Source organism: Leucopleurus acutus (genome assembly GCF_964270905.1).
Source record: "Leucopleurus acutus genome assembly, chromosome: 4".
Classification (NCBI taxonomy): domain Eukaryota; kingdom Metazoa; phylum Chordata; class Mammalia; order Artiodactyla; family Delphinidae; genus Leucopleurus; species Leucopleurus acutus.
Window position 1 is genome coordinate 113,033,125 of NC_139146.1, and position 21,591 is coordinate 113,054,715.

Consider the following 21,591-nt stretch of genomic DNA (forward strand, 5'->3'; position numbering starts at 1 on the left):
GTGTACCGCCCAATCCAAATGGGTCCTGGCCTTAACTCAGGAGCTGGGTCCTGGAGGCCTCCTGGTACAGGTATTAAACCTTTAGGTTCTGGGTTAGGGATGAAGCAGGGTGCCAGGGTGGAGCACGAGACGGCTTAGGACAGCATCGTATACCAGCCATATACCGGGAGTTTTGTACTTTAACAGCCAGTTAAACTACTGGACCAGGACATCCTAGCTCGTAACAGCCCCACATAAATCAAAGATTGAAATTTGCATTTTTATTGGGTGTTGGTGGAAATGGAGACCTCAGTGGGGTAAAATCCCATCTGGTTCTTCCAAGCTGCTGGTCTCTAAATAAATCTTCCAGGTGTTTGATAGAGGGGGCAGAGGAGGCAAAGAGGAGACTGAAGGTAGTGTCCCTGCAGGCTGTGAATCTTGTCCATTGGAGAGAAGGTGGCCTGAAATGCATGGGGTCATCCCATGCATTGTCTTACAGTTGTTTCTCCAGCACCTAGACCTGCCTGAGGCTTAGTAACAAATGAATGAATGAATGATTGGAGGTGAATGACCGGCTGTTTCAAATTGTAGATTTTGTTATTATTCAGATACGGTGAGGCCAAAAGATCAAGAGACGATTGCTATAGGAGAGAGAGTTTGTTACTCACAGTTCCCAAGAGGAAGCGCATGTCACATCATGCAGGGGCCACACAGGGAAGCACTAGAGTTGGTCAGGAGGCAGAAGGAGCGAGGGGAAGACGTGGGCAAGAGGCTTTATCGTGGTTTCCGTGGGAAGAAACGAGTGAGGCAGGGTAAACAACCCATGGAGTGTCCACAACAGTACGTATAGTTTATCCCTCATTTTATACATGAGAGGGAGCCTTGAGAAATTATATACCTTAGTCGAGGTCACAGAGAGTTGTGATGTGATGCTCTTATTCTCTGTTATACTCCATCCCCCATTTATCATATTGCAGTTACATGCTTGTGTGTCTGTTGATGCAGCTAGTTTGGGCCGCTCGAAATGTTGGACAGTTCTTCTCACCTGTGTATGTTCAGTCGCCATCAGAGAGTAGACATCATATTAAACCTTTGTGGAATCAGTAAGTGAGGCTCCCATCACCTTTCTCTTTAATTTGCGCAGCCTGGTCAGCGGCCCATTGATGTGTGATGGTAGAGGCACTATCTTGAGGCAAGGAGACCCGTTGTGGCTTGCTGTTCTTTATCTGACATTCTCTGAGAATGGGAACATGGGAAGAAAGAAATGGATGACTCTGCAAGTGGTGATTTCCGTTTTGTGGCATTTATGCCTTTCTTAATCTGGGTTCCGCAGATGCTTGCTTTGTAGGATACATCCTTGAGAAAGAAGTATGTGAGATGTGTGCCCTGTCCTTGGAAAAAAAACTCAGTGAGTGCGCAGAACTTATATTGATGCAGGAAGGTTAACAGGAGGGACAGAGCTACTGTCCTTGTCGAATGGTGGCTTTCCTGATTGTCTCCTCTGCTTTATCTTCCTTCCAGCTTGCCACCAATCCTGTTTTGGGTGTGCAGGGAAGAGCCCGCATAACTGCACGGCCTGCTGGCCTTCCCACGTGCTGTTGGATGGGCAGTGCCTCTCCCAGTGCCCAGATGGGTACTTTAACCTGGAAGGCAGTTGTACAGGTGAGTATGTAACATGCTGGGGCATATTCCCTGTGCCCATGTTTTATCTTCATAATGCAACCCGACTCGGTAATTAGAAACCTTGTCATACCAGGGGACTAGGAATGGGCTGTGAATCCTTGTCTTGAACTTGTAGGAGTCAAGGGATAGAGTGAGGGGAACAAGTGAAATTCTGTTCATCCAATAGGGAAGTGTGGATGAAATGAAAAATTAGAATCAGCTTTACCCTCTTCATACAGTGAGGGGTGGATTTAATGGTGGTGTTCATCACGGAGATGAGCTACCACAGGTTCTCATGCATTTTTGTAGGATCAGGCGTTTGGCATTGCCTCTGCAGGTCTCTGCCCTCCTTCGCCTGGCTGCAGCCTAATAGAGCAAAAGGAGAGAGAGGTGTTTATTTTCTTCCTTGACATGTCAGTCCAATATGTGGTTTTTTTTTTTTTGCGGTATGTGGGCCTCTCACTGTTGTGGCCTCTCCCGTTGCGGAGCACAGGCTCCGGACGCGCAGGCTCAGCGGCCATGGCTCACGGGCCCAGCCGCTCCGTAGCATGTGGCATTCTCCCGGACCGGGGCACGAACCCGCGTCCCCTGCATTGGCAGGCGGACTCTCAACCACTGCGCCACCCGGGAAGCCCAGTCCGATATGTTTTTAAGAGCACCTTTATATTTCAGTGACAGAGATTCTAGAAATTGCCAGTTCAGATTAGTGCAGGGTTTTGTTGGACTCGACAAAATACTAAAATTTAAGCACCTTACTGTAGCACTGTGTTTTCTTGTATCTACAGAAAAAAAGACAAGACAAAACACATTCTATCATGATTATGGTTTTATTTCTAAAAATAGAGTGTTGAGGCCAACTTACAGGAGAAAGCCCATGGTTATGAAATCGTTTGGTATGTGTTTCTGGAATCGGAAGACAGGTAGTAAATGTATAAAATATTTTTGAAATCAATTAACACTTGTAAGATTCATCTGGCCTCCAACACCAAAGAGGAAATGTGCTGTGAACACAGATTGAGACCATTGAAGATCACTATTATATTCCTTCTGGAATTGTCTTCTTCCACTAGCTTTTTAGTCTCTGTAGGCCCCTGATGGGTTGCTTTACTTGAAACACTCTATCAAGCTCAGTGGTGGTGGTGGGAGCGGGGTCCTGGTTTCTTTGTCACTGGGGTTGTCTTTGAAAACCGTGGTCTGTCCTTATGTGCTCTCACCCTCGCCCAGTTGGTTTTCGTGTGTGGAGAATTGTTTGGGGAGGAAAGTCTGAGTAGCTCTACCTCTTCTCTGTCTGTGCCTCTGCCTGCTTGAAACCCGCAGATGGAGGGCACCGCGGGCGGCAGGGCACCCAGGTCACTGGAAATATTCTGGCAGGGAGGAAGCCCTGTGCGGTGGGAGATCGTCCTGAGAGCGCTCGTATCTTTTGGACGTGCGTTTGCAAAGTTAAGAGGCTCAGGAATGTAGAAGAGGTGATAGTTCATGCTAGCCTTCTAATCAGCAGTTCATTTGCTTGCTTGCTTTTTTTTTTTTTCCCCCTATAACTCCTTATCTTGCCTTGGCCTCCCGCCAGAAGACATGAGAGGCAGTTGACTTTACTGGAACTCTGGGCCTTTTCTTCCCACCAGCTCTGTGCCAGAAGGGAATTCTTTGTCATCAGTTCCAGCAAGCTCTACCCATCTCCAGCCCTTCACCTCCCCTCCTCTTGGAATCAGACAGGCTCAGACCTTCTCGTCCTTGGCAGAGAAATCCTTCCATCTCCTTCCATGCTGCCCACCTTGGCAGCACAAGTGTAGCCACAGCTGCAACCTTCTTTGATTCTTTGCCATCCTTATCTTTATTGCCTACACTTACTGGGACTCACTGCTCTTTTTCAGTGTAGTACCTCTCAGTAATTAGGTGGTTTTTCTGGGGAAAACCGCTTTGACAGTTTTGTCTAAGGGACTGAACTTCAAACATGGCTCGGGATAACCTCCAGAAAGAGGCCTTTTTCAGTTCTTTGTATTTTAATTAAGCGTTGCTGCTAAAACAGGCATCCAGGCTGTGGCCTGGAGGGAGAGCACGGCTGGCATCCGACTCCAGTGAGAAGTTTTAGTTTCCCCTGCTGTGGATGGTTCCCCCTTTGCCTGCCCGGGATTTCTAAGAAGCAAAATGTCTCCCTCTTCTGCCTGTCTCGCTCTTTGAATTTTAGAGAGGGACAGTCTTACCACTTGCTTTTCTGCTTTGTAATTTTGACCTGAACTTTCTTACTTATATAGATGGGGATGGTCATGCTGAGCAGCCAGTTCCCCTCATTCAGTGGTTCTAGATTCCACGTTCTGTTCACGGCCAGTGTTTTCACTGACACTAGAAATGCCGTCTTTCGGTCAATGCCTAAGGGTGTGCCAGGCTTGCTCAAGAATCTTCCCAAGATGATTAGTATTTGAAGTCTGCTCTTAGTGTAATTTGTGGAGTACATTAAGTACTTTGTGTGTTTACATGCTGAGCTGCTAATTCCAATCCTGGTTCTTGTTTTACCTTCTAGAGTGCCACCCCACCTGCAGGCAGTGCCACGGCCCGTCAGAATCTGACTGCATCTCCTGTCACCCTCATGTTACTCTGGCTGCTGGGAGCTGCAGGACCAGCTGTAAAGAGGAGCAGTTCCTCGGCCTCGTGGGCTACTGTGCTGGTGAGTGAGACCCCCTTCGCAGTCTCAGAAATCACTAGCCAAATGCTCGGGTTCCTGCTGCCAGGCTCCAGGAGGCTCTCGTATTTGTCCTTTGTCATCAGAATACGAGCTCTCTTTGGAAGATATGTGTCTCATGTCTGAAAACTCACTTCACTGCTTCCTATCAGACATTTGGTAAATATCTGTGGATTCAGCTGGAATCTTCTAATAATACTCTTGCAATTCCTGAGAAAACTTAGACCCTCATATTAATGAAGATTGAAGTCATGATAATGGTTCCTTATGTGCGTGTGGTGCACTTCAGCTTAAGAGAGCAAGAAGTATATTCACAACAGTCACTCAGAAGACGGTCGCCCTCTTGTCTACATTATCTCCTGCTGTGGGGAAACTTTGTCATCAGCCCCAGGCACAAAAATATAGGGAGATTAACCTAGAAGTAAATCACTTGCTTCAGGAGATGGGATTTTTCCTCCTCAGTTTAGTACTCAGATCGCAAAAAGAAAGAAATCAGGAAAGCAGCCTGGAATTTGGATAATGATGAAGGAGCTATGCAGTGTTTGTGTTCATCCATCCATTCCTACAACAAATATCTAATGGTCAGATGCTCCGAATAACAAAAAAAAAAAAAAAAAAAGGATGAGTAAGACAATTATTCTGCCCTCAAAGAGCTTAGAGTCTGGAGAGTGGAACTTACAGACTAGTGGGTTATTTTGTATTTCTTGACTCACTTCTAGGAGCAACTTGAGGAGGTTTACCTGCAGCAGCTGTTGTCACACTCTGAAGGGCTTGACTGGGGGGCATTCTGGGATATACTGGGCAAGTGGGAAAGCTGAGAAATCCAGTTGGATGCATGCTGGAGGGGTTGACCCGGCTGTAGGGCTTGTTCCTGGGCAGGGAGGAGGTATGACCAGTTGTCTAGATCAGAGTATCAAGCAGGCCCCTTCGATACAGCAAGTCAATTATAGCGCTTCAAGTGTGGCTGTGGCGCCATGGTCCTGGGTGATCCAGTTCTTTTTGCACATGACCTTGGCTAAAGACTAGACATTAGAGGGAATTCCCTGGCCGTCCAGTGGTTAGGACTCCGAGCTTTCACTGCTGAGGGCGCAGGTTCAATACCTGGTCAGGGAACTAAGATCCCACAAGCCGTGCGGTGCAGCCAAAAAAAGAAAAAAGACATTAGGGTCCAAGATCTATACCCTAGGAAGACTGAACTGTCGAGAGCGGGGCTACAGCCAAAACAGGCTGGGATTCAGGGCAAAACCCGATTATTGAGAATGCAGACATTTTAGAGGCAATGGAAAGTAGAAGCTCAGAGATTCCAGGCTTCAGACAAACGTGATACCCCACCGCTGTAGGGTGTGAGCTGTTTGCCAGTCCTGCCAGTGTAGTCCGGATTGACTTGGGAAGTGGGCAAATAGGAGGCATTAGTGCCTCCCCTTGAAGAGGAATCTGGCACGGGCGGATCTAACTGGTATTATAGTTTGTAAGCTTGAGTTCAGCTACTGATTCTTACTTTAGGATACAAAGGAGCAGCTAGTAAGAGGTTCCTAACATGGTTAAAGCACATTAGTGGATATTTTTTGAGAATCGACTGAGTCCAGGGTGCTGAGTTGCTGTTTGAGGGGTCACAGAGATCTTCCAGGCTACTTCAGGAGGTAAACCAAAGACACAAGTACAGCTAACAAATAGTACAAAGCAATTTATGGATAATAACATCAATAGGCAGAATGAGTTGTAGGAGTTCAGAGGAGGGAGAACGAAAAGATCTGGAAAGCATTGTGGAGGAGACGGGGCCTAAAATTCTTCCTGAAGAATAGCTAGGATTCTGTTAGACAGAGGGAAACAAAGCAGGCTTTCCAGATGTGGTTCTACCAGGAGATGGGCGCAGGGGGTAGAACATGTGGGCCATTCATGGCCAGTGAGAGTGGTCTAACCTGGCTGAAGGACAGTGGTTTGAATTAAGGCATATTAGATGAAATGGTTGGAAAATTTAAGTTGGAACCAGGGTATAGAGAACCCAAAGTTCTAGGCTGAAGGATGTGGACTGACTCTTGTGGGCAATAGGGCTATGAGAGTTTTAGGGGTGACTGTGATAACTAAGACTATGTCATAGGCAGGAAATCTTCAAGCTTTTTGGAAGATGCATTGTAGTGAGGAGAGATTATAGTCAGAGAGAGACATTAGAAGGTTGAACCTTCATAATGGCTTTTCTATTTCCAATCTATTCTGCATGTGGACCCTAAAAATTTTATGCTGGGACATATTTTATAAATAAATGTTTATATAAGGAGATTGGAAAAATTTAACTTCTAATCAACTCTCTTCCCTCCAATGTCCAGAGCCCTCTGATGGTAAAGTAGGTGATTAGGAATTGCATTAATTTTTTAAGGCTTATAAGGGACCACTAGAATAAAGGACCATGGGACTAGGCTAAATGACTCTGAAAGTCCCCAGCCCTAGATGAGCAGGTTCCACTAAAATGAGCTGGAAGGGACACACCTTGGCTGTCCTGAGATTAGGTATATTAAGTGAAGGTTTTAAATAAGGTAACCCGTTGTCTAGTGCTTGGAAATCCTTTGTTGAGTTGAGAATGGCATAACAATATTTGTTACAGAAAAATTTGACAGATAATTTCAGTTGTTGATCTTTCGGGGAAGTGCACTGACCCCAAAGTTTACTTTTTCTATATCTATATATATATATATATGCCCTTTCCAAACACATCCCAATTCTCTCTGTAACATTGTAATGCATTCATTCGTTTATGGTTTCATCAAGCATTTTTTAAGCACACGCTCCATACCAGGCACTGTGCTAGGCTCAGGGGAGGCCCAGATGAATAAGATAAAGTGCTTGCATTCAAGAAATGTACTGTATAGTGAAGGGAGGAGATATGTGTTGAATATGTTATTACTGTAATATGTTATTACTGGCTATGAGATGAGCCTGTGGGACAGCACCCTAACCCAGACTGGAGTGTGTGTGTGTGTGTGTGTGTGTGCGTGTAGTGCTGGCTGGGTACTGAAGGCTTTCTGGAATATGTCATAACTGAGATGATTTGGAAACATGAGTAAGAATTAGGAGGGGTTTGGAGATTCGGAGGGGAGAGCATTCCAGAAGACAAGCCAAAGAATATTTTCTATTCAGGCACCAGCAAAGAGTTAAGTAGAATGCCAGCCCCAAGTACGGGGGTGCTGTGACCTGAAGCAGAAGGAAGCAAGGCAGGTCACGAGGGCCTTTGTATGTTCTGTTTAAGAAGAACATGCTTTGTTATCAAGGCTGTGGGGATCTATTGAAGGTTTTTAAGGAGGGAAATGTTATGATTACATTTCTGCAAAGAGAAAGATCTGCAGAAGATTGTGTAGAAGAAGGCCTGGGGGCAGAAAGACCTTTAGGAGGGAGTTGTGAGAATTCAGATGAGAGATGAAGCCCTTTGATGAGAAAAGTGCTGAGGGGTTGAAAAGCAAGAGGCATGGCTTCAATAAGCGTTAATTATACATTAGGTTGACCTATGGGGCATTGCTGTTTTGTGGGCAAAACCTGGTCAAATACTGGCAATTTTTATATGGTTCAACCTAATAGAAGCAGAAGAAGTTGGTGATCTCTTAGCCCTCAGGCTAAGGGAGAGGGAATTTGGGGGATGATTTCTGGCCAAGTAAATTCGACGAATGGGAGCATTATTTACCAAGGGCCAAAATAGGAAGATAATGTGTTTGAGCTTGGGCAGGTTGGACCCTTGGGCATCTGGGGTAGCTGTCCAGGAGGACGGTGAAAGTCTAAGTCCTTGCTGAATATAGCCACCATGAGCTTATCTGCTATCTTCAGCTTACCCTAAACCTAAGGTCCTGGAACTCTCTTTTTAGCTGAGGTGTTGCTTCAGTCAGTTGTATAACCTCCTGGAGCATTTCAATGACTTTTATCTAAACTCAGGAAGGTGTTGGGAGGAACCCTAGTGATAGACAAAGCAGAAGGTAATTCACCCCTGCAGTGCGGTCAGCAGAGTCTATTTCCATCATCCTTGGGAAGGTCTAACGGTGGAAGCCCTGGAGAAGCACCCTCTCTGCTCCCTTTATCGTGTGTGAGCTTTGCAGGGTGGTAGCATGTACTCACAGGATTTATTCTCTATCTGAGCTGTACCTAAGATCATCATCAGAGACCTCTTAATTGCACTTAGCTGTTTAAGGAAGAAAATTACATCTAATCTATCACACAGACAAGAATAAACACATCCTGGGAACAGGTCCAATAACCTCAATGTGTTATGACATGTGGAGATGTCATACGTGTGGGGTTTTTTCCCTTCAAGTCTATCAAAGCAAATATACAGTTTGTGAGAATAGGCCAGAGGTGAAGGCTTTCAGCAAAGATGAATGAACTGGGGTGAAAAACACCAGGTTTTGTCTTCATAGATTTTTGTTCTTTATATTTTGCCTGCATCTCAACAAAGTTTTCCCCAAATTTCAAAGCCTGGGGTGTTCCCTCCATTTGTCTTTCTCAGCTAAAACCTTTCTCCTGTTCATAGAAGAGGGTGAGAATTAAAAAGAAAACATGAAGGAGAAATATCCAAATGAAGATGCATTAAAAAAATGCCTCGGGCTTTCTGGAATGTCTAATGGGAAGGTTGTACTTTTTAATTCTTACGTAGAAAAGGAGATAATACTTAGAGTAATATTGTAGAGGGGAGGACTGCAACATTTTATATATATATTTTACTTTTAATTGAAGTATAGTTGATTTACAATATTGTGTTAGTTTCAGGTATACAGCAAAGCGATTCAGCTGAACATACATATATGTATATATCTATATTTTTTTATTCTTTTCCATTATAGTTTCTTACAAGATATTGAATATAGTTCCCTGTGCTATACAGTAAATCCTTGTTGTTTATCCATTTTGTACATGGTGGTGTGCATCTTTTAATCCCATACTCCCAGTTTATCCCACCTAGCCTTCCCCTTTGGTAACCGTAGGTTTGTTTTTTATGAAGACTGCAAAATTTTAAATAGCTGATTTGTTAGGACGGTAGAATTCTAGGGGATTAAACATTTTTTTATGCACTACTGTTTTAAATGCTGGTTTGTTTTCTTCATAAATCTGTGCCAGAATGTAAGCGAAAGAAGACAAGTGACAGTAAAGAAATATTGCTCTGAGAATTTTCATATTGTATTCCATGGTAGTTGAGCTCTAAGCAATGGTTAATAGGTGTTACATGCAAAAATGTCTCATGGCTGAATAAATTTAGGAAACTCTCGGTTAAATAAAGTTAAGCAGCTTTCTTTATTTCAGGATTTCTCAAAACCTTAAATAAGCAGATGTGCATTGTGAATCTCTGAGATGAAGGAGGCTGCCCATCATTTGCCAAACATTTCACTGCAGACCCCTTCCTTCGATTTATTATAGACTCTCACAGGGCTAACCAGTGCTTTGCAAAACAATCTTTGAGAAGCCCTGCACTAGCTGATGTTAATATGTTGGACAATATGTTGGCACTCCCTAAAGGTAAAATGAAATACTCAACCTATACTCAGATTGTGGACTTCCTTCCTTCCATCCCTCAGTGCGTCCCTCCCTCGCGTCCTTTCTTCCTCCCTTCTCTTCTCTGTGGGCAAGCAGAGGGGGCCCCAAGAATTCTCAGGGTTGCCACTCTCTTGACTGCTGAGAGCATCAAAGAGCAATCCGTAATTATCCTCTAGCATTGGGTCTGAGAAGTGTTTGCTCTCCGAACCTGAGCTGACTGATTAGAAAACCTGTTAACATTTTTCTTCCAAATCATTAAAGAGAAAACAAAACTTTTTGAGTCCCTTCTACAGTTTTTCCCATTCATTGTCACTCATTTCTGAAAGAGGAGCCTGAAAAACATGGTGAAAAAGTTGAAATGCACAGATTAAAAGAGCAACAAATCCTTGTTTTGGAATAAGGTGATAGAACTGCAACACTGAGTAATGAAAAAAACAAAACAAAACAGTTCAAATTGAACATCATTAAGGACTGGGAAAGAGCCCTGCATGAGTCAGTGCACAGCTCTCTGCCTCCAGATACTCTGACTTGAAGCCAGAGAGGTGGGAGCCAGTTCTGTTTTATGGCAGTTTCTGCATGTGGGGAAAGTGGGTTGGCACTGCTCTACATCTTGCTGTAGCTGCTCCTGGGGCTGTAAGCTGAAAGGAGGAAAGAGGCACATACTAAAACGTGTAGCAGTTACTACCTTATTTTCATCATCAAAATCCTACCCATCCGTCCCTCGTGGCCTCGCTCAGATTCCGTCCCTTCTAGGACCAGCTTCCTTTTGGCATCTCCCACGTTGTAATTCCTAGGTACGTTGACTGTTTCTACCAATTACCTAGCACTTGGCATTGACTAGCTCATGTTCTCTGTGAGTTTCTAATAATAGGTGACAGTTCTGAGGGCTTATGATGTGACAAGCACTGTGCTAGTTGCTTTGAATGCATTTTGCCATTTAATACTACCAATGATCCTCTGAGGTAGGTACTAAAGTTATCTCCATTTTACATATGAAGAAACTGAACCTAAGTAAGGTTTAAGTCATTTACTCAAAATAAGAAAAGTTGGAAGATAGAGCCAAGATTTGAACCTAGGAACCTAGGATGAGGACAAACACAGTTGGTTACAACAATAGGGATTCAAGAAGAGTTTTCTGATTGTAGAGTAAAACGTAGATCATCGGGGACTGGTATGACAAGATGGTTTGGAGAGGCGCTACTGGGGAAAGTTGCAAGAACTTGCCGGTCTGTTTTAAGTGCCGGAAGCTGTTTTAGATTGCCATGTATTTTTATTTTATATACCCTTAGTAAATAAATAAATAAACTTTAAATGAAGACATTAATGCATACTAAATTTTAATAATATATATCACTCCACATGTACTTTAATCTTTTTCAGTGGTTACATACATGCATTCTTTAAAATAATATTTAAACTTTTTATTTTATATTGGAGTATAGCCGATTAACAATGTTGTGGTAGTTTCAGGTGCACAGCAAAGCAATTCAGCCCTACACGTACATGTATCCATTCTCTCCGAGACTCCCCTCCCATCCAGGCTGCCATGTAACATTGAGCAGAGTTCCCTGTGCTATACAGTAGGTCCTTGTTGTTTATCTGTTTTAATATACATGCATTTTTCACAGTTGTAATCAGCAGCTATGTACAGGCATATCTCGGAAATGTGGGTTCAGTTTCAGACCACTGCAATAAAGTGACTACTGCAATAAAGCAAGTCATGAGGTTTTGGTTTCCCAGTGCACATAAAAATTGTTTGCACTATATTGTAGTCTGTTAAGTGTGCAATAGCTTTATGTCTTAAAAAAACAACATACGTGGGCTTCCCTGGTGGCGCAGTGGTTGGGAGTCCACCTGCTGATGCAGGGGACATGGGTTCGTGCCCCGGTCCAGGAGGATCCCACATGCCGCGGAGCGGCTGGGCCTGTGAGCCATGGCCGCTGAGCCTGCGCGTCCGGAGCCTGTGCTCTGCAACGGGAGGGACCACACCAGTGTAGAGGCCCACATACCGCAAAAAAAAAAAAAAAAAAAAAAAAACAAATAAAACAAATGTACGTACCTTAGTTAAAAATACTTTATTGGGACTTCCCTGGCGGTCCAGTGGTTAGGGCTTCATGCTGTCACTGCCAAGGGCCTGAGTTTGATCCCTGGTCGGGGAACTAAGATCCCACAAGCTGTGAGGTGTGGCCAAAAAAAAAAAGAAACTTTATTGCTAAAAAATGCCAACCATCATTTGACAGCATAGGGTTGCTGCAAACCTTCAGTTTGTTTTTAAAAAAAAAAAAAGAAAAGAAAAAGCAATCATCTGCAAAGCACAGTTAAGCAAAGTGCAATGAAATGAGTTATGCCTGTATTTCTTTGTTGTTTCTCATATCACTTTGTGTATTTCCATGTGTTGGCAAATAATTGGAAGAATCCACATAATTGTCATTTTTAATGGCTAAATAGCATTCCATTATGTTTGTGTAACTTAATTTTTATTGGAGTATAGTTGCTTTACAATGCTGTGTTGGTTTCTGCTGTACAGCAAAATGAATCAGTTATATATATGCATATATCCCCCTTTTTTTTGGATTTCCTTCCCATTTAGGTCACCACAGAGCACTGAGTAGAGTTCCCTGTGCTATACAGTAGGTTCTCATTAGTTATCTATTTTATACATAGCATATATGTCAATTCCAGTCTCCCAGTTCATCCCCCACCCTTCTCTGACTCCCCACCCCATATCCATATGTCCGTTGTGTAACTTAATTTGATTGGCCGTTTTCCTGTTGTGGATATGGGCAATAACCAGCAGGAGGTAGAGTTACTGCTTGGTAAACCAAGTATGACTTTCAAGGCTTTGGCTGGGACGAGGTCTGTTTTTCATGTATTGTTAATAACAATAATGTTGTGCTCTTGACATTTTATAATTTTTAAAGCATTTTCTCACTTATTTTTTCATTTGATCATCCCAAGAAACCTTCCTGTGGAAGTGGGATTAAGAGCTCAGTGCAGTGCCTAACCAGTACATAGATGGTGATCAGGAAATGTTGGGCAAAGGAATGACTTGATTCTGGTGTCCTAAGGTCTATTTTAATCCCCTTCCAGTGCATCCTATGCTAATTACATCAAGGATCTTCTTAGTGTGACTCATTTTTTTTTTGCTTCTTATCTCTTCTTTTTCACCTTCTATTTCATTCCATCTGGCCCTATTCTTCTATCTCTATATTTTTTCAATTTTCTTGTGTCTTCTTTTTTTTTTTTTAACACCTTTATTTTCCTTATCTTCTTTTTCGGCAATGCACATTCTTTTCTCATTTCTCATCTGTCACCCTATCTCCTATTGCTTGAACTATGAGTTGCATATCCAATCTCTCTCTGGAACTTTCAGTGATTGTCTCTCCCTTGTTCTCTGAATTTGTGTTTTATTTAAGGGACCACGATGTCTGCTGAAGGGTGATTGAATATTTCAAGGCATTTCTTTTCTTTGAACTTTTACTTTCAGAAAAAAAAAAAGAACACGACCAATGAAGTTACAATTGCTGTTGTCTTCATAAGAACTACAGGCCAGGAGCTGAATTGCAGAGAAGACTTTGAGTGTTCATGCTTAAAGAACACAACTGAATTTAGGCTCATAGGCTATCCTCTTAAGTACTAGAGACAGCAAAATTGCTATGGCTACACTTATCTACTTTTCTTACACACATGTAAATCTCTGTGTTTACATGTAATGGGGCAAAAATAGTGACTTAGATGTAAGTATGACCATCAGTATCAATGTCAATCCTGATTGGGCCTGCCACAGATAAAGAATAATCACTAATGTTTATTGAGCACTTCCTATGTACCAGCTCCTCACATACATTATTTCATTTAATCCTGACTGCAACCCTGGGAGGTCAATTCTATGATTAGTAGCATTTCCATTTTACAACCCAAGAGACTGGATGAGAGACATTAACCAATTTACTCAGTGTTTCACAGCTAAAACGTAGTAGAGCTGGCCACTTCAGAGGGCACGCGTGTGAACACCGTCATCAGACTTCATCATCCGATCTAGTTCCAATAGGACCTTCTCTGCTTCTCAGCAATTGTATTACTTACAGCTCTTTTTGATGCGTTGTCACCTTGCTCACCATGACCTTTCCATGTGTACTCACTATACTTTCCCTCAACTCAACTCTCACTCCCATCAGTTGACATCTTTGCTTTCTTTTGTGTTTAGAAGATTAACATAATCTCCTAAAAACAACAACAGCAAAAAAACTCCCTCACTTTTTCTCCGCAAATGTCTCTGTATCTTCTTCTAGATACCGTTTTCCTCATTGCTTCCTTTGAGAAAGGATCTCCCTCACCCTGGCCCGGGGGAGCTCCTCCATCTGTGATCCAGAGCTGCTTTGTCCCATCACCCTCAAGAGGTGGTCTAGCCCAATAGTTATTTCCTCTTTTGGTTACTCATTTCATCTCCTTCCTTCCCTCTTTATCTTTCCTTCTCTTCTTCCTCCCTGACCCCCTTTCCTTTAGGACCTTAGTGTCTTGATCCAGTGCTCATTTCTGTTTTCTCCTTAGAGTCTATCTCAAGTCCACACATGGTCATCATCTCCAGACTCTCATTTCTATCTGTCTACCTTCTGGACATTTGATCCACAGGAACAACATACTCAGAAACCTCCAAAGAAACCTCCCCCACCAGGTCCTTCCTTCCTTCTCCTGACTCTCTTGTCCATCCACTACTGATTTTTTCAATCAGCGTAATTCAGAACTGAGTACAGTTGACCCTTGAACAATGTGCGTATGAACTACACAGGTCCACTCATATGCAGATATTTTCCACTAGTATATATTACAGTACTACATGGTCCATGGTTGGTTGAATCCGAGGATGCAGAGGATGGGGGTGGGGATACAGAGGGCCGACTATAAGTTATACTCAGATTAGCCCCTGCATTGTTCAAGGATCAACTGTAATTCAAAATTGAGTTACACCTGCTTCCTTCCCACCCCTATTCCATATTTTAATCATTGCCACATCTTGCAAAGTTAAAGTCCCTCTTATTCCCTTTGGATAAAATATTCTCTGGTCCTCCTTAGACATTAATTGCATTTTAAGTGTGGCTTTCTTCTGACATTGGACCTTGTCATGAGCATCTTGAGGGAAGGGTCTGACTCTGACTCAGTGCTCTATCTCCTGCAGCAACTTCCATAGTGCCTCACACCCAACTCACATGCCATAAATGTTGATCGAAGTGAACTTTTTTCTATTTTGGAGGTAAGGCAAGAGTAAAACATAAACTGATGGGAGGTCAGGTACAAGGCAGGAGTGGTGCTCATGTTTCCTTGTTGGCAGCAAGAACTGGCACTAGAACTGAGGAGAGAGCCTTGCTCTTACATCTGACACTGCCTCTCACCCACTCCTTCTTCCAGCTGTCTGTCTCCGTGGGTCCTACTGCAGCCTTCTCACCACATTCGTAAGTTTGTCAACACTGGGTGGAAATCACTGTCCTGTAACGCTAAGGCCAATCTGTTGTAGTAGGTTTTGTTGTTGTTGATGATTGGTTTTTCAGGATAAAACAATAGCCACAGACACTGAAAAAATGGGAAGTTTTGTTTGTCTGTTTTGTTTTGTTTTTGTACTAACTGAGAGCTAACCCTAAACCCTAACCCTAAAAAGAACACGTGATTTCTAAAGACCTCATGGGTGGGCTAGGACCAAAGTGATGATCAAAAGGGGAAGAGAAGAGGCTTCTTTTTCTTCTGGCATTCATAAACATGTGACATAATAACATTTTCTGGATTCCTGCTGTACTTGTCTCACAAGTAGAACCCTGTCAATTTTAAAAGTGGCATCAGAATTCAGTCTATACACACTTTAAGGACCCAGAGCTCAGCACGGAATCATTCCCTTTTCACCTGATGAGGAACAGATACAAGTGCTGATTATTTTAACAGCTTCCAAACACATGTAATGTGGTTTCATTAAGAACCTAATCGACTGATAGGACATTATTAAAAATCTCACTATGTGTCTAAAATTGTCTTTATAGGTCCATTATTTATCAGCTAAGGAGTCACTGCCCCATAAAACCAACATCCAAAGCCACTGCTTCACCAGTACACATTTACTTTAATATCTTCAAGCTTTTTTTCCCTTTGCCCCCAAGATGTGAAATAAATCATCTCACTGCCGTGTGCTTCCATCCATCGCGATTGTGCGTAATCCTCACCGATCCTTGAAGCAGAGCCTTTGTGATTTGAACATAACATCACATGGTGATGACCACATATAATTTCCTCACAGCTGCAGGGTGACATATTAGAGGATATTGCCGCTGCTGAATCAAAATATTAATTCTTTATGTATTTACATTTTTAGTATGTAGGCATGCTGTACATATTTAGAAAACAAATGGAATCTTCTGCTTGCTTAAAAACAAGAAGTGCATTTATTTCAGCTCGAGTCGATACTCCATTTCCAGGCTCCCTTCTAGTGTGTTCATCACTTTGTTTAAAGTGCTGATTCACCAGGTTTGTTAGCAAGCAGGCACACACACAAACAACTGGAAGTCCATCTGCCCTTCCCCCTCCACATGTTTATTATATACCAGTAATCTGAAACAGACTACACCTAAAAGTATCCTGGGTCCCTCCCCTCTCCTTGTCATCCTTAATAAGTCTTTTATTTAAAGACTCTTTACTATAATTGAAATAGTGACAAATAAGGATTTACTTACTGAGAAGCTGTGGGAGGACTCTGAGAGACGGGCTTCAGAATAGGCTCTGTTTTTAAGCAATTAATGGATGCATGCTCACCATTTAGACATATTTGAGGTTAGCCTCCTTTTTTGATTACAGACAGGAAGGTCAGATGCAAATGCCTTCCTGCACAGATGGGGCTTTTATGATGGGCCGTTAATCCTTGCAGAGGCTGCTAGATTGGTGGGTTGGAAACTCAATTCCCCTATTTTAGTAACTGCGGTCCTGGTACAAATTAAGCAGTGACAGTATCAACTTCCTGTAGTGGATCCTGTGAACTCGTTCCAGACATCCATCACCTGTGGGGAGGAATGGGAGTGGAAGGTGGGGTGAGGGCGATTACAGGAGAATTCACTCTGCGGTTTCTGAGAACCTTTCTGAGAGGCCTTTCTGAGAACACTGGCATTTTAAGGACACTGTTTCTGACAGTTGTGCTCCTACCAGTGTGGGTCCAGCAAGGATCTGAATCAGGATTTGTCAGATGACACCACCTACCAAGAGGAGTTCAAGACTTGCTTCCCAATCAGCTTAATTCTTCGAAAATATGCCCCTAGATTTTACTGTGCGTCAAGTGACCGGTGTCGTAGCAGTTCCCTGGGACACATAGTCAGTCACCTCCTGCAGCGCCTGGAGATGGGCTCCTAACACCTCTTAACTATGTTTAGATTGTATAATTAATACATCTGGCTGGCCATGGGGAGATTTCTCTCTTCATTCTCTCAAACTGTACTGACAAGGCCGTTGTAAATTGCCACACACACAGCCAGGTAGTGCCCTGTTCCTCTCGGCCTGGAGTGGATTTTGAGGACCAAGTGGTGCGGTGCAGATGAAGCTTCTCATGGGCCTCCGAATTCCCCACAATTTCCTAATATTTTGACTCCAATATTTTTTTTTTCTTTCATTTAACAAATTGATAAGGACTCCCTGCTAGGCACTACTGATTTTGCCAAATTCTACTTTGGTTTGAATCTTAAAGGCGTTTTAGAAGCTGACAGTTTGTGGAAAGGTCTTCCCTGGTCGTGCCTGAAAGGCAAACCACTGGTGTGTTGGATTTCTTTCTCAGGGGACACCTGAGATCTCCGTCCCTGGTCACAGAAGCCTTTGTGTACTTACACTGTAGTATTCTTAGTTTTCCTAATATGCCTACTCTAGCATAATAAGCCTAAGGGGGAGGGGAACAGAAACATAGGGACCCCTCTCCTCGCCCCAGAAAAGTTCACATTGAAAGCTGCTGTGTGTCAGAGTTTTCTTGGATTGTTGGTTCTTTGCTGTGGTTTTAATGTCTTCTGCCATCACTAGTTACCTTTCGTACAACAATTTCTCATTTAAACCTGTAGTAATAACACAGAGACTTCAGTAGATAGACTGGTATACACATAGAGAAACCCATTTCCAGTCGCCACGTGGTTAAATCCATACACTTTTTCATGACTTACAAGGTATTTCAAAATTAGCACAGCCAGGTCCTGAGTGGCTCTTCCGAATGTTCTTCAAGATGCAGCCATACTGGACTTTTTTCAGTTCCTTGAAGGCATCCCGTTCTGTTGCGCTTCTGGGTTTTTGCATGTTTTTCCTCTTCTTGGGACCTCTTCCAAGCTCTCTCACCCTGCCCATCTCCTCCAGCAGCTGACTCCCACTCAGTGTCTCTGTCTCAGCTTCCTCCAGGCAGCTTTACCTGCTTCCTGGACCGAGTTGGTGCCCCGTCAGAGACTTCCATGGTCCCTGGGCTTACCTGGTTTGCATTTTACAAAAGTTTGCAATAGCCTCAAGGCAGTCCCGTGTCTAAGCGTCTGCCTTACACTCTCTTGTTGCTCATCCCACTGTGCCACCGTCTCTATTGCCTCATGACAAAGGACTCAGTTTGGAGACGACTTTCTTTAAGTCAAGAAGCCCAGCCCAAGTCCGCTTCACTGTTGGATTCTTGAATATTCCACTCAGCTACCTCCAACCTGTTCCGCAGGAGGGGAGGGGAGAGGCAAATTGAATGGTCTCTCTGCTCCTTCTTCCTCTCCAGCTCGAAGGGTTTTTCTAGGCTGGGGTACAGAGGTGGAGAGGGTAGGGGTAGTATTGGTGGGGGAGGGCCTGGGTCTCCTAGCTCCAATTTCCACATTCAAGTTTGTTTTTTCTTCTATCTTTCACCTGTGCCCTGGGCTCTGTGAATTTGGTATCTGTGCTGGTCTGATTCTGCTAACTTTCTCTAGGAGCACATGGTGGCCTATACTCCCTGGTCTAATGCGGGATGGTTGCAGTGGATGAGGAAAGAACTCACGGGCGGATATCTCAAATTATTATGAGATTACACAGATTTCATACTTAAGTGTAATTATGTATCCAGGGTCCTTATCCCCACCATACTGAAAGCTCTGTGAGTACAGTAGACATTTGAACAGTTTTGTTGTTTGAAAGAAAGAGTTTTTAAATGCTCAGCCTCACTTACAGTAAAAGAAATCCAAACCAAAGCAACTATGTAACACCAATCTTCACCAACCAAATTAGCCAAGATCATTTTATTATTTTAAAATTTCCTTAAACAACAAGGTCTTACTGTATAGCACAGGGAACTACATTCAATATCCTGTGATAAACCACAGTGGAAAAGAATATGAAAAAGAATGTATATATATGTATAACTGAGTCATTTGCTCTGCAGCAGTAATTAACACAACACTGTAATTCAACTATACCTCAATAAAAAATAAATTGAAAAAAATTTCCTAGTGCAGGCAAAGTTACAATGAAACAGTCTCAAGAATGTATCTTGGATGTAACTTTTTTTAAAACAAATTTATTTATTTACTTATTTATGTTTGGCTGTGTTGGGTCTTCGTTGCTGCGCGCGGGCTTTCTCTAGTTGCTGCAAGCGGCGGCTACTCTTCATTGTGGTGTGTGGGCTTCTTAAGGCGGTGGCTTCTCTTGTTGCGGAGCATGGGCTCTAGGTGCACAGGCTTCAGTAGTTGTGGCTTGCGGGCTCTAGAGCGCAAGCTCAGTAGTTGTGGTGCATGGGCTTAGTTGCTTCACAGCATGTGGGATCTTCCCGGACCAGGGCTCGAACCTGTGTGTCCCCTGCATTGGCAGGTAGATTGTTAACCACTGCACCACCAGGGAAGCCTGACATTGTCTTTTAGCAAATAATCTAAAATGCACAAGGGTCTTATCATGGCCTTCATTATAAAAGTGGGCAAATTGGAAGTAAATGATCAAGTATAAGAAAAATGGTAAATTTTTATTTGTTTATTCAATGCTGGAATATTATACAACCCCTAAAAATGATGTTTACGAAGAGTCCCTAATGACACGTGGAAATGCTGATGGTACTGAGTGAAAAAAAAGTTATTATATGACAATATTTAATAAAATCTCATCTGTGTAAAAATCTACATATGGAAAGTTGTATAGAAAAAGAACTAAGAGAAAAATATCTGTTAATAGTTATTTATTCTAAAAGGCCCACATGGGGGGATTTTTATGTTCATTTATACTATGTAAAATTGTTTTTCATATTTTCTTCCATGGCTGACTTTGTAGTCAGAAAAATAAAACCGTAAGGTCCCTGTTTTGAGCCCCCTCTCTGCATAGAAGATCACAGTGGCCTCTGGGGCTTGAACCTGAAGCTTGCCTACAGTTGGTGCCCAGGGGGACTGGCCACTTGTAGCCTGTCACAACTGAGCAGCCTGCCCTCGGGAAAGATGCTTTTCTGATTGTATATCAGAACGCTGGGATTAATCTTCAAACCCCGTTGCTCTGATTTCTGGCTTCTTTCCCTGTACATCATAACTCATTTTGAGCTCTCCCAAGGAATTCTCTCCTGCAAAGAGATTTTGACTTCAAGCCTCTTAAGACAAAGGTGTTTCCTAGGTTTTAGGAATTTATTTTTCTTTTCTGGTTGGTTTAATAAAAATCAGTCAACCTTCAGATAGACTCCAGAGCAAGGTTTGAGAGCATATTGGTTTTGTGTGGTGTTCTGTTAGAGGCTTGTATAAGACAGAGTTGGGAAGAGAGGTTTGCAGGAATGTATTAACACAGGACCCACTCAGACTGTTGTTTTGGGGTCTATTCACAGGATTGGGTGTTCAGTATGCGTTTTTAAGCCATGGATAAATGAATAAGGAAGAAATACAGGTAGCGAACAAAAAGAGTTGAACTTTGCAGACTCAAGTAGTTACAGTCTCATGTGTAATGTGAAACTGTAAACTAACTCGGATTAATGTGATGCTTTGGGCAACCTGCGGTTGACTGTTTTATATTTTCAGGTGTCATCTATTGATTTCTCCTTGCCTCTGGGTACTCGCTCCATCGTGCCATGTGGTACGTCTGGTGATTGATCTGATGCCTCTTTTAAGGCTTAATATGGAGCCATGGAGAGAGGCAGAGGCCTTGAGTGATCATGGAGCCTCTACAACTCCCTCTTTTGTTTTTTTATTGAAGTATAATTGACCTACAACACTACAGTAGTTTCTGGTACACAACATGGTGATTTGATATTTCTATACATTACAAAATGATCACCAGGATAAGTCTAGTTACCATCTGTCACCATACAAAGTTGTTATACTATTATTGTCTGTATACCCATGCTGTAGGTTTCATCCCCATGACTTATTTATTTATTAATTCATTTATTTATTTTTAACATCTTTATTGGGGTATAATTGCTTTACAATGGTGTGTTGGTTTCTGCTTTATAACAAAGTGAATCAGTTATACATATACATATGTTCCCATATCTCTTCCCTCTTGCGTCTCCCTCCCTCCCACCCTCCCTATCCCACCCCTCTAGGTGGTCACAAAGCACCGAGCTGATCTCCCTGTGCTATGCGGCTGCTTCCCACTAGCTATCTATTTTACGTTTGGTAGTGTATATATGTCCATGCCACTCTCTCGCTTTGTCACAGCTTCCCCTTCCCCTTCCCCGTATCCTCAAGCCCATTCTCTAGTAGGTCTGTGTCTTTATTCCTGTCTTACCCCTAGGTTCTTCATGACATTTTTTTTCTTAAATTCCATATATATGTGTTAGCATATGGTATTTGTCTTTC

At 42.8% G+C, this 21,591-nt stretch overlaps 1 protein-coding gene across 1 annotated transcript in view; it reads left to right on the forward strand.

Moving 5' to 3' along the window:
* Positions 1-21,591, forward strand: part of FRAS1 (Fraser extracellular matrix complex subunit 1) — a gene marked incomplete at its 3' end in the record, with an annotated part of 462,769 nt that overhangs the window by 269,109 nt on the left and 172,069 nt on the right. The window contains exons 19-20 of the mRNA XM_082837588.1: positions 1,501-1,641; positions 4,160-4,303. Coding sequence (XP_082693714.1) covers positions 1,501-1,641; positions 4,160-4,303 — 285 coding nt within the window. The remainder of the gene's footprint in view (positions 1-1,500; positions 1,642-4,159; positions 4,304-21,591) is intronic.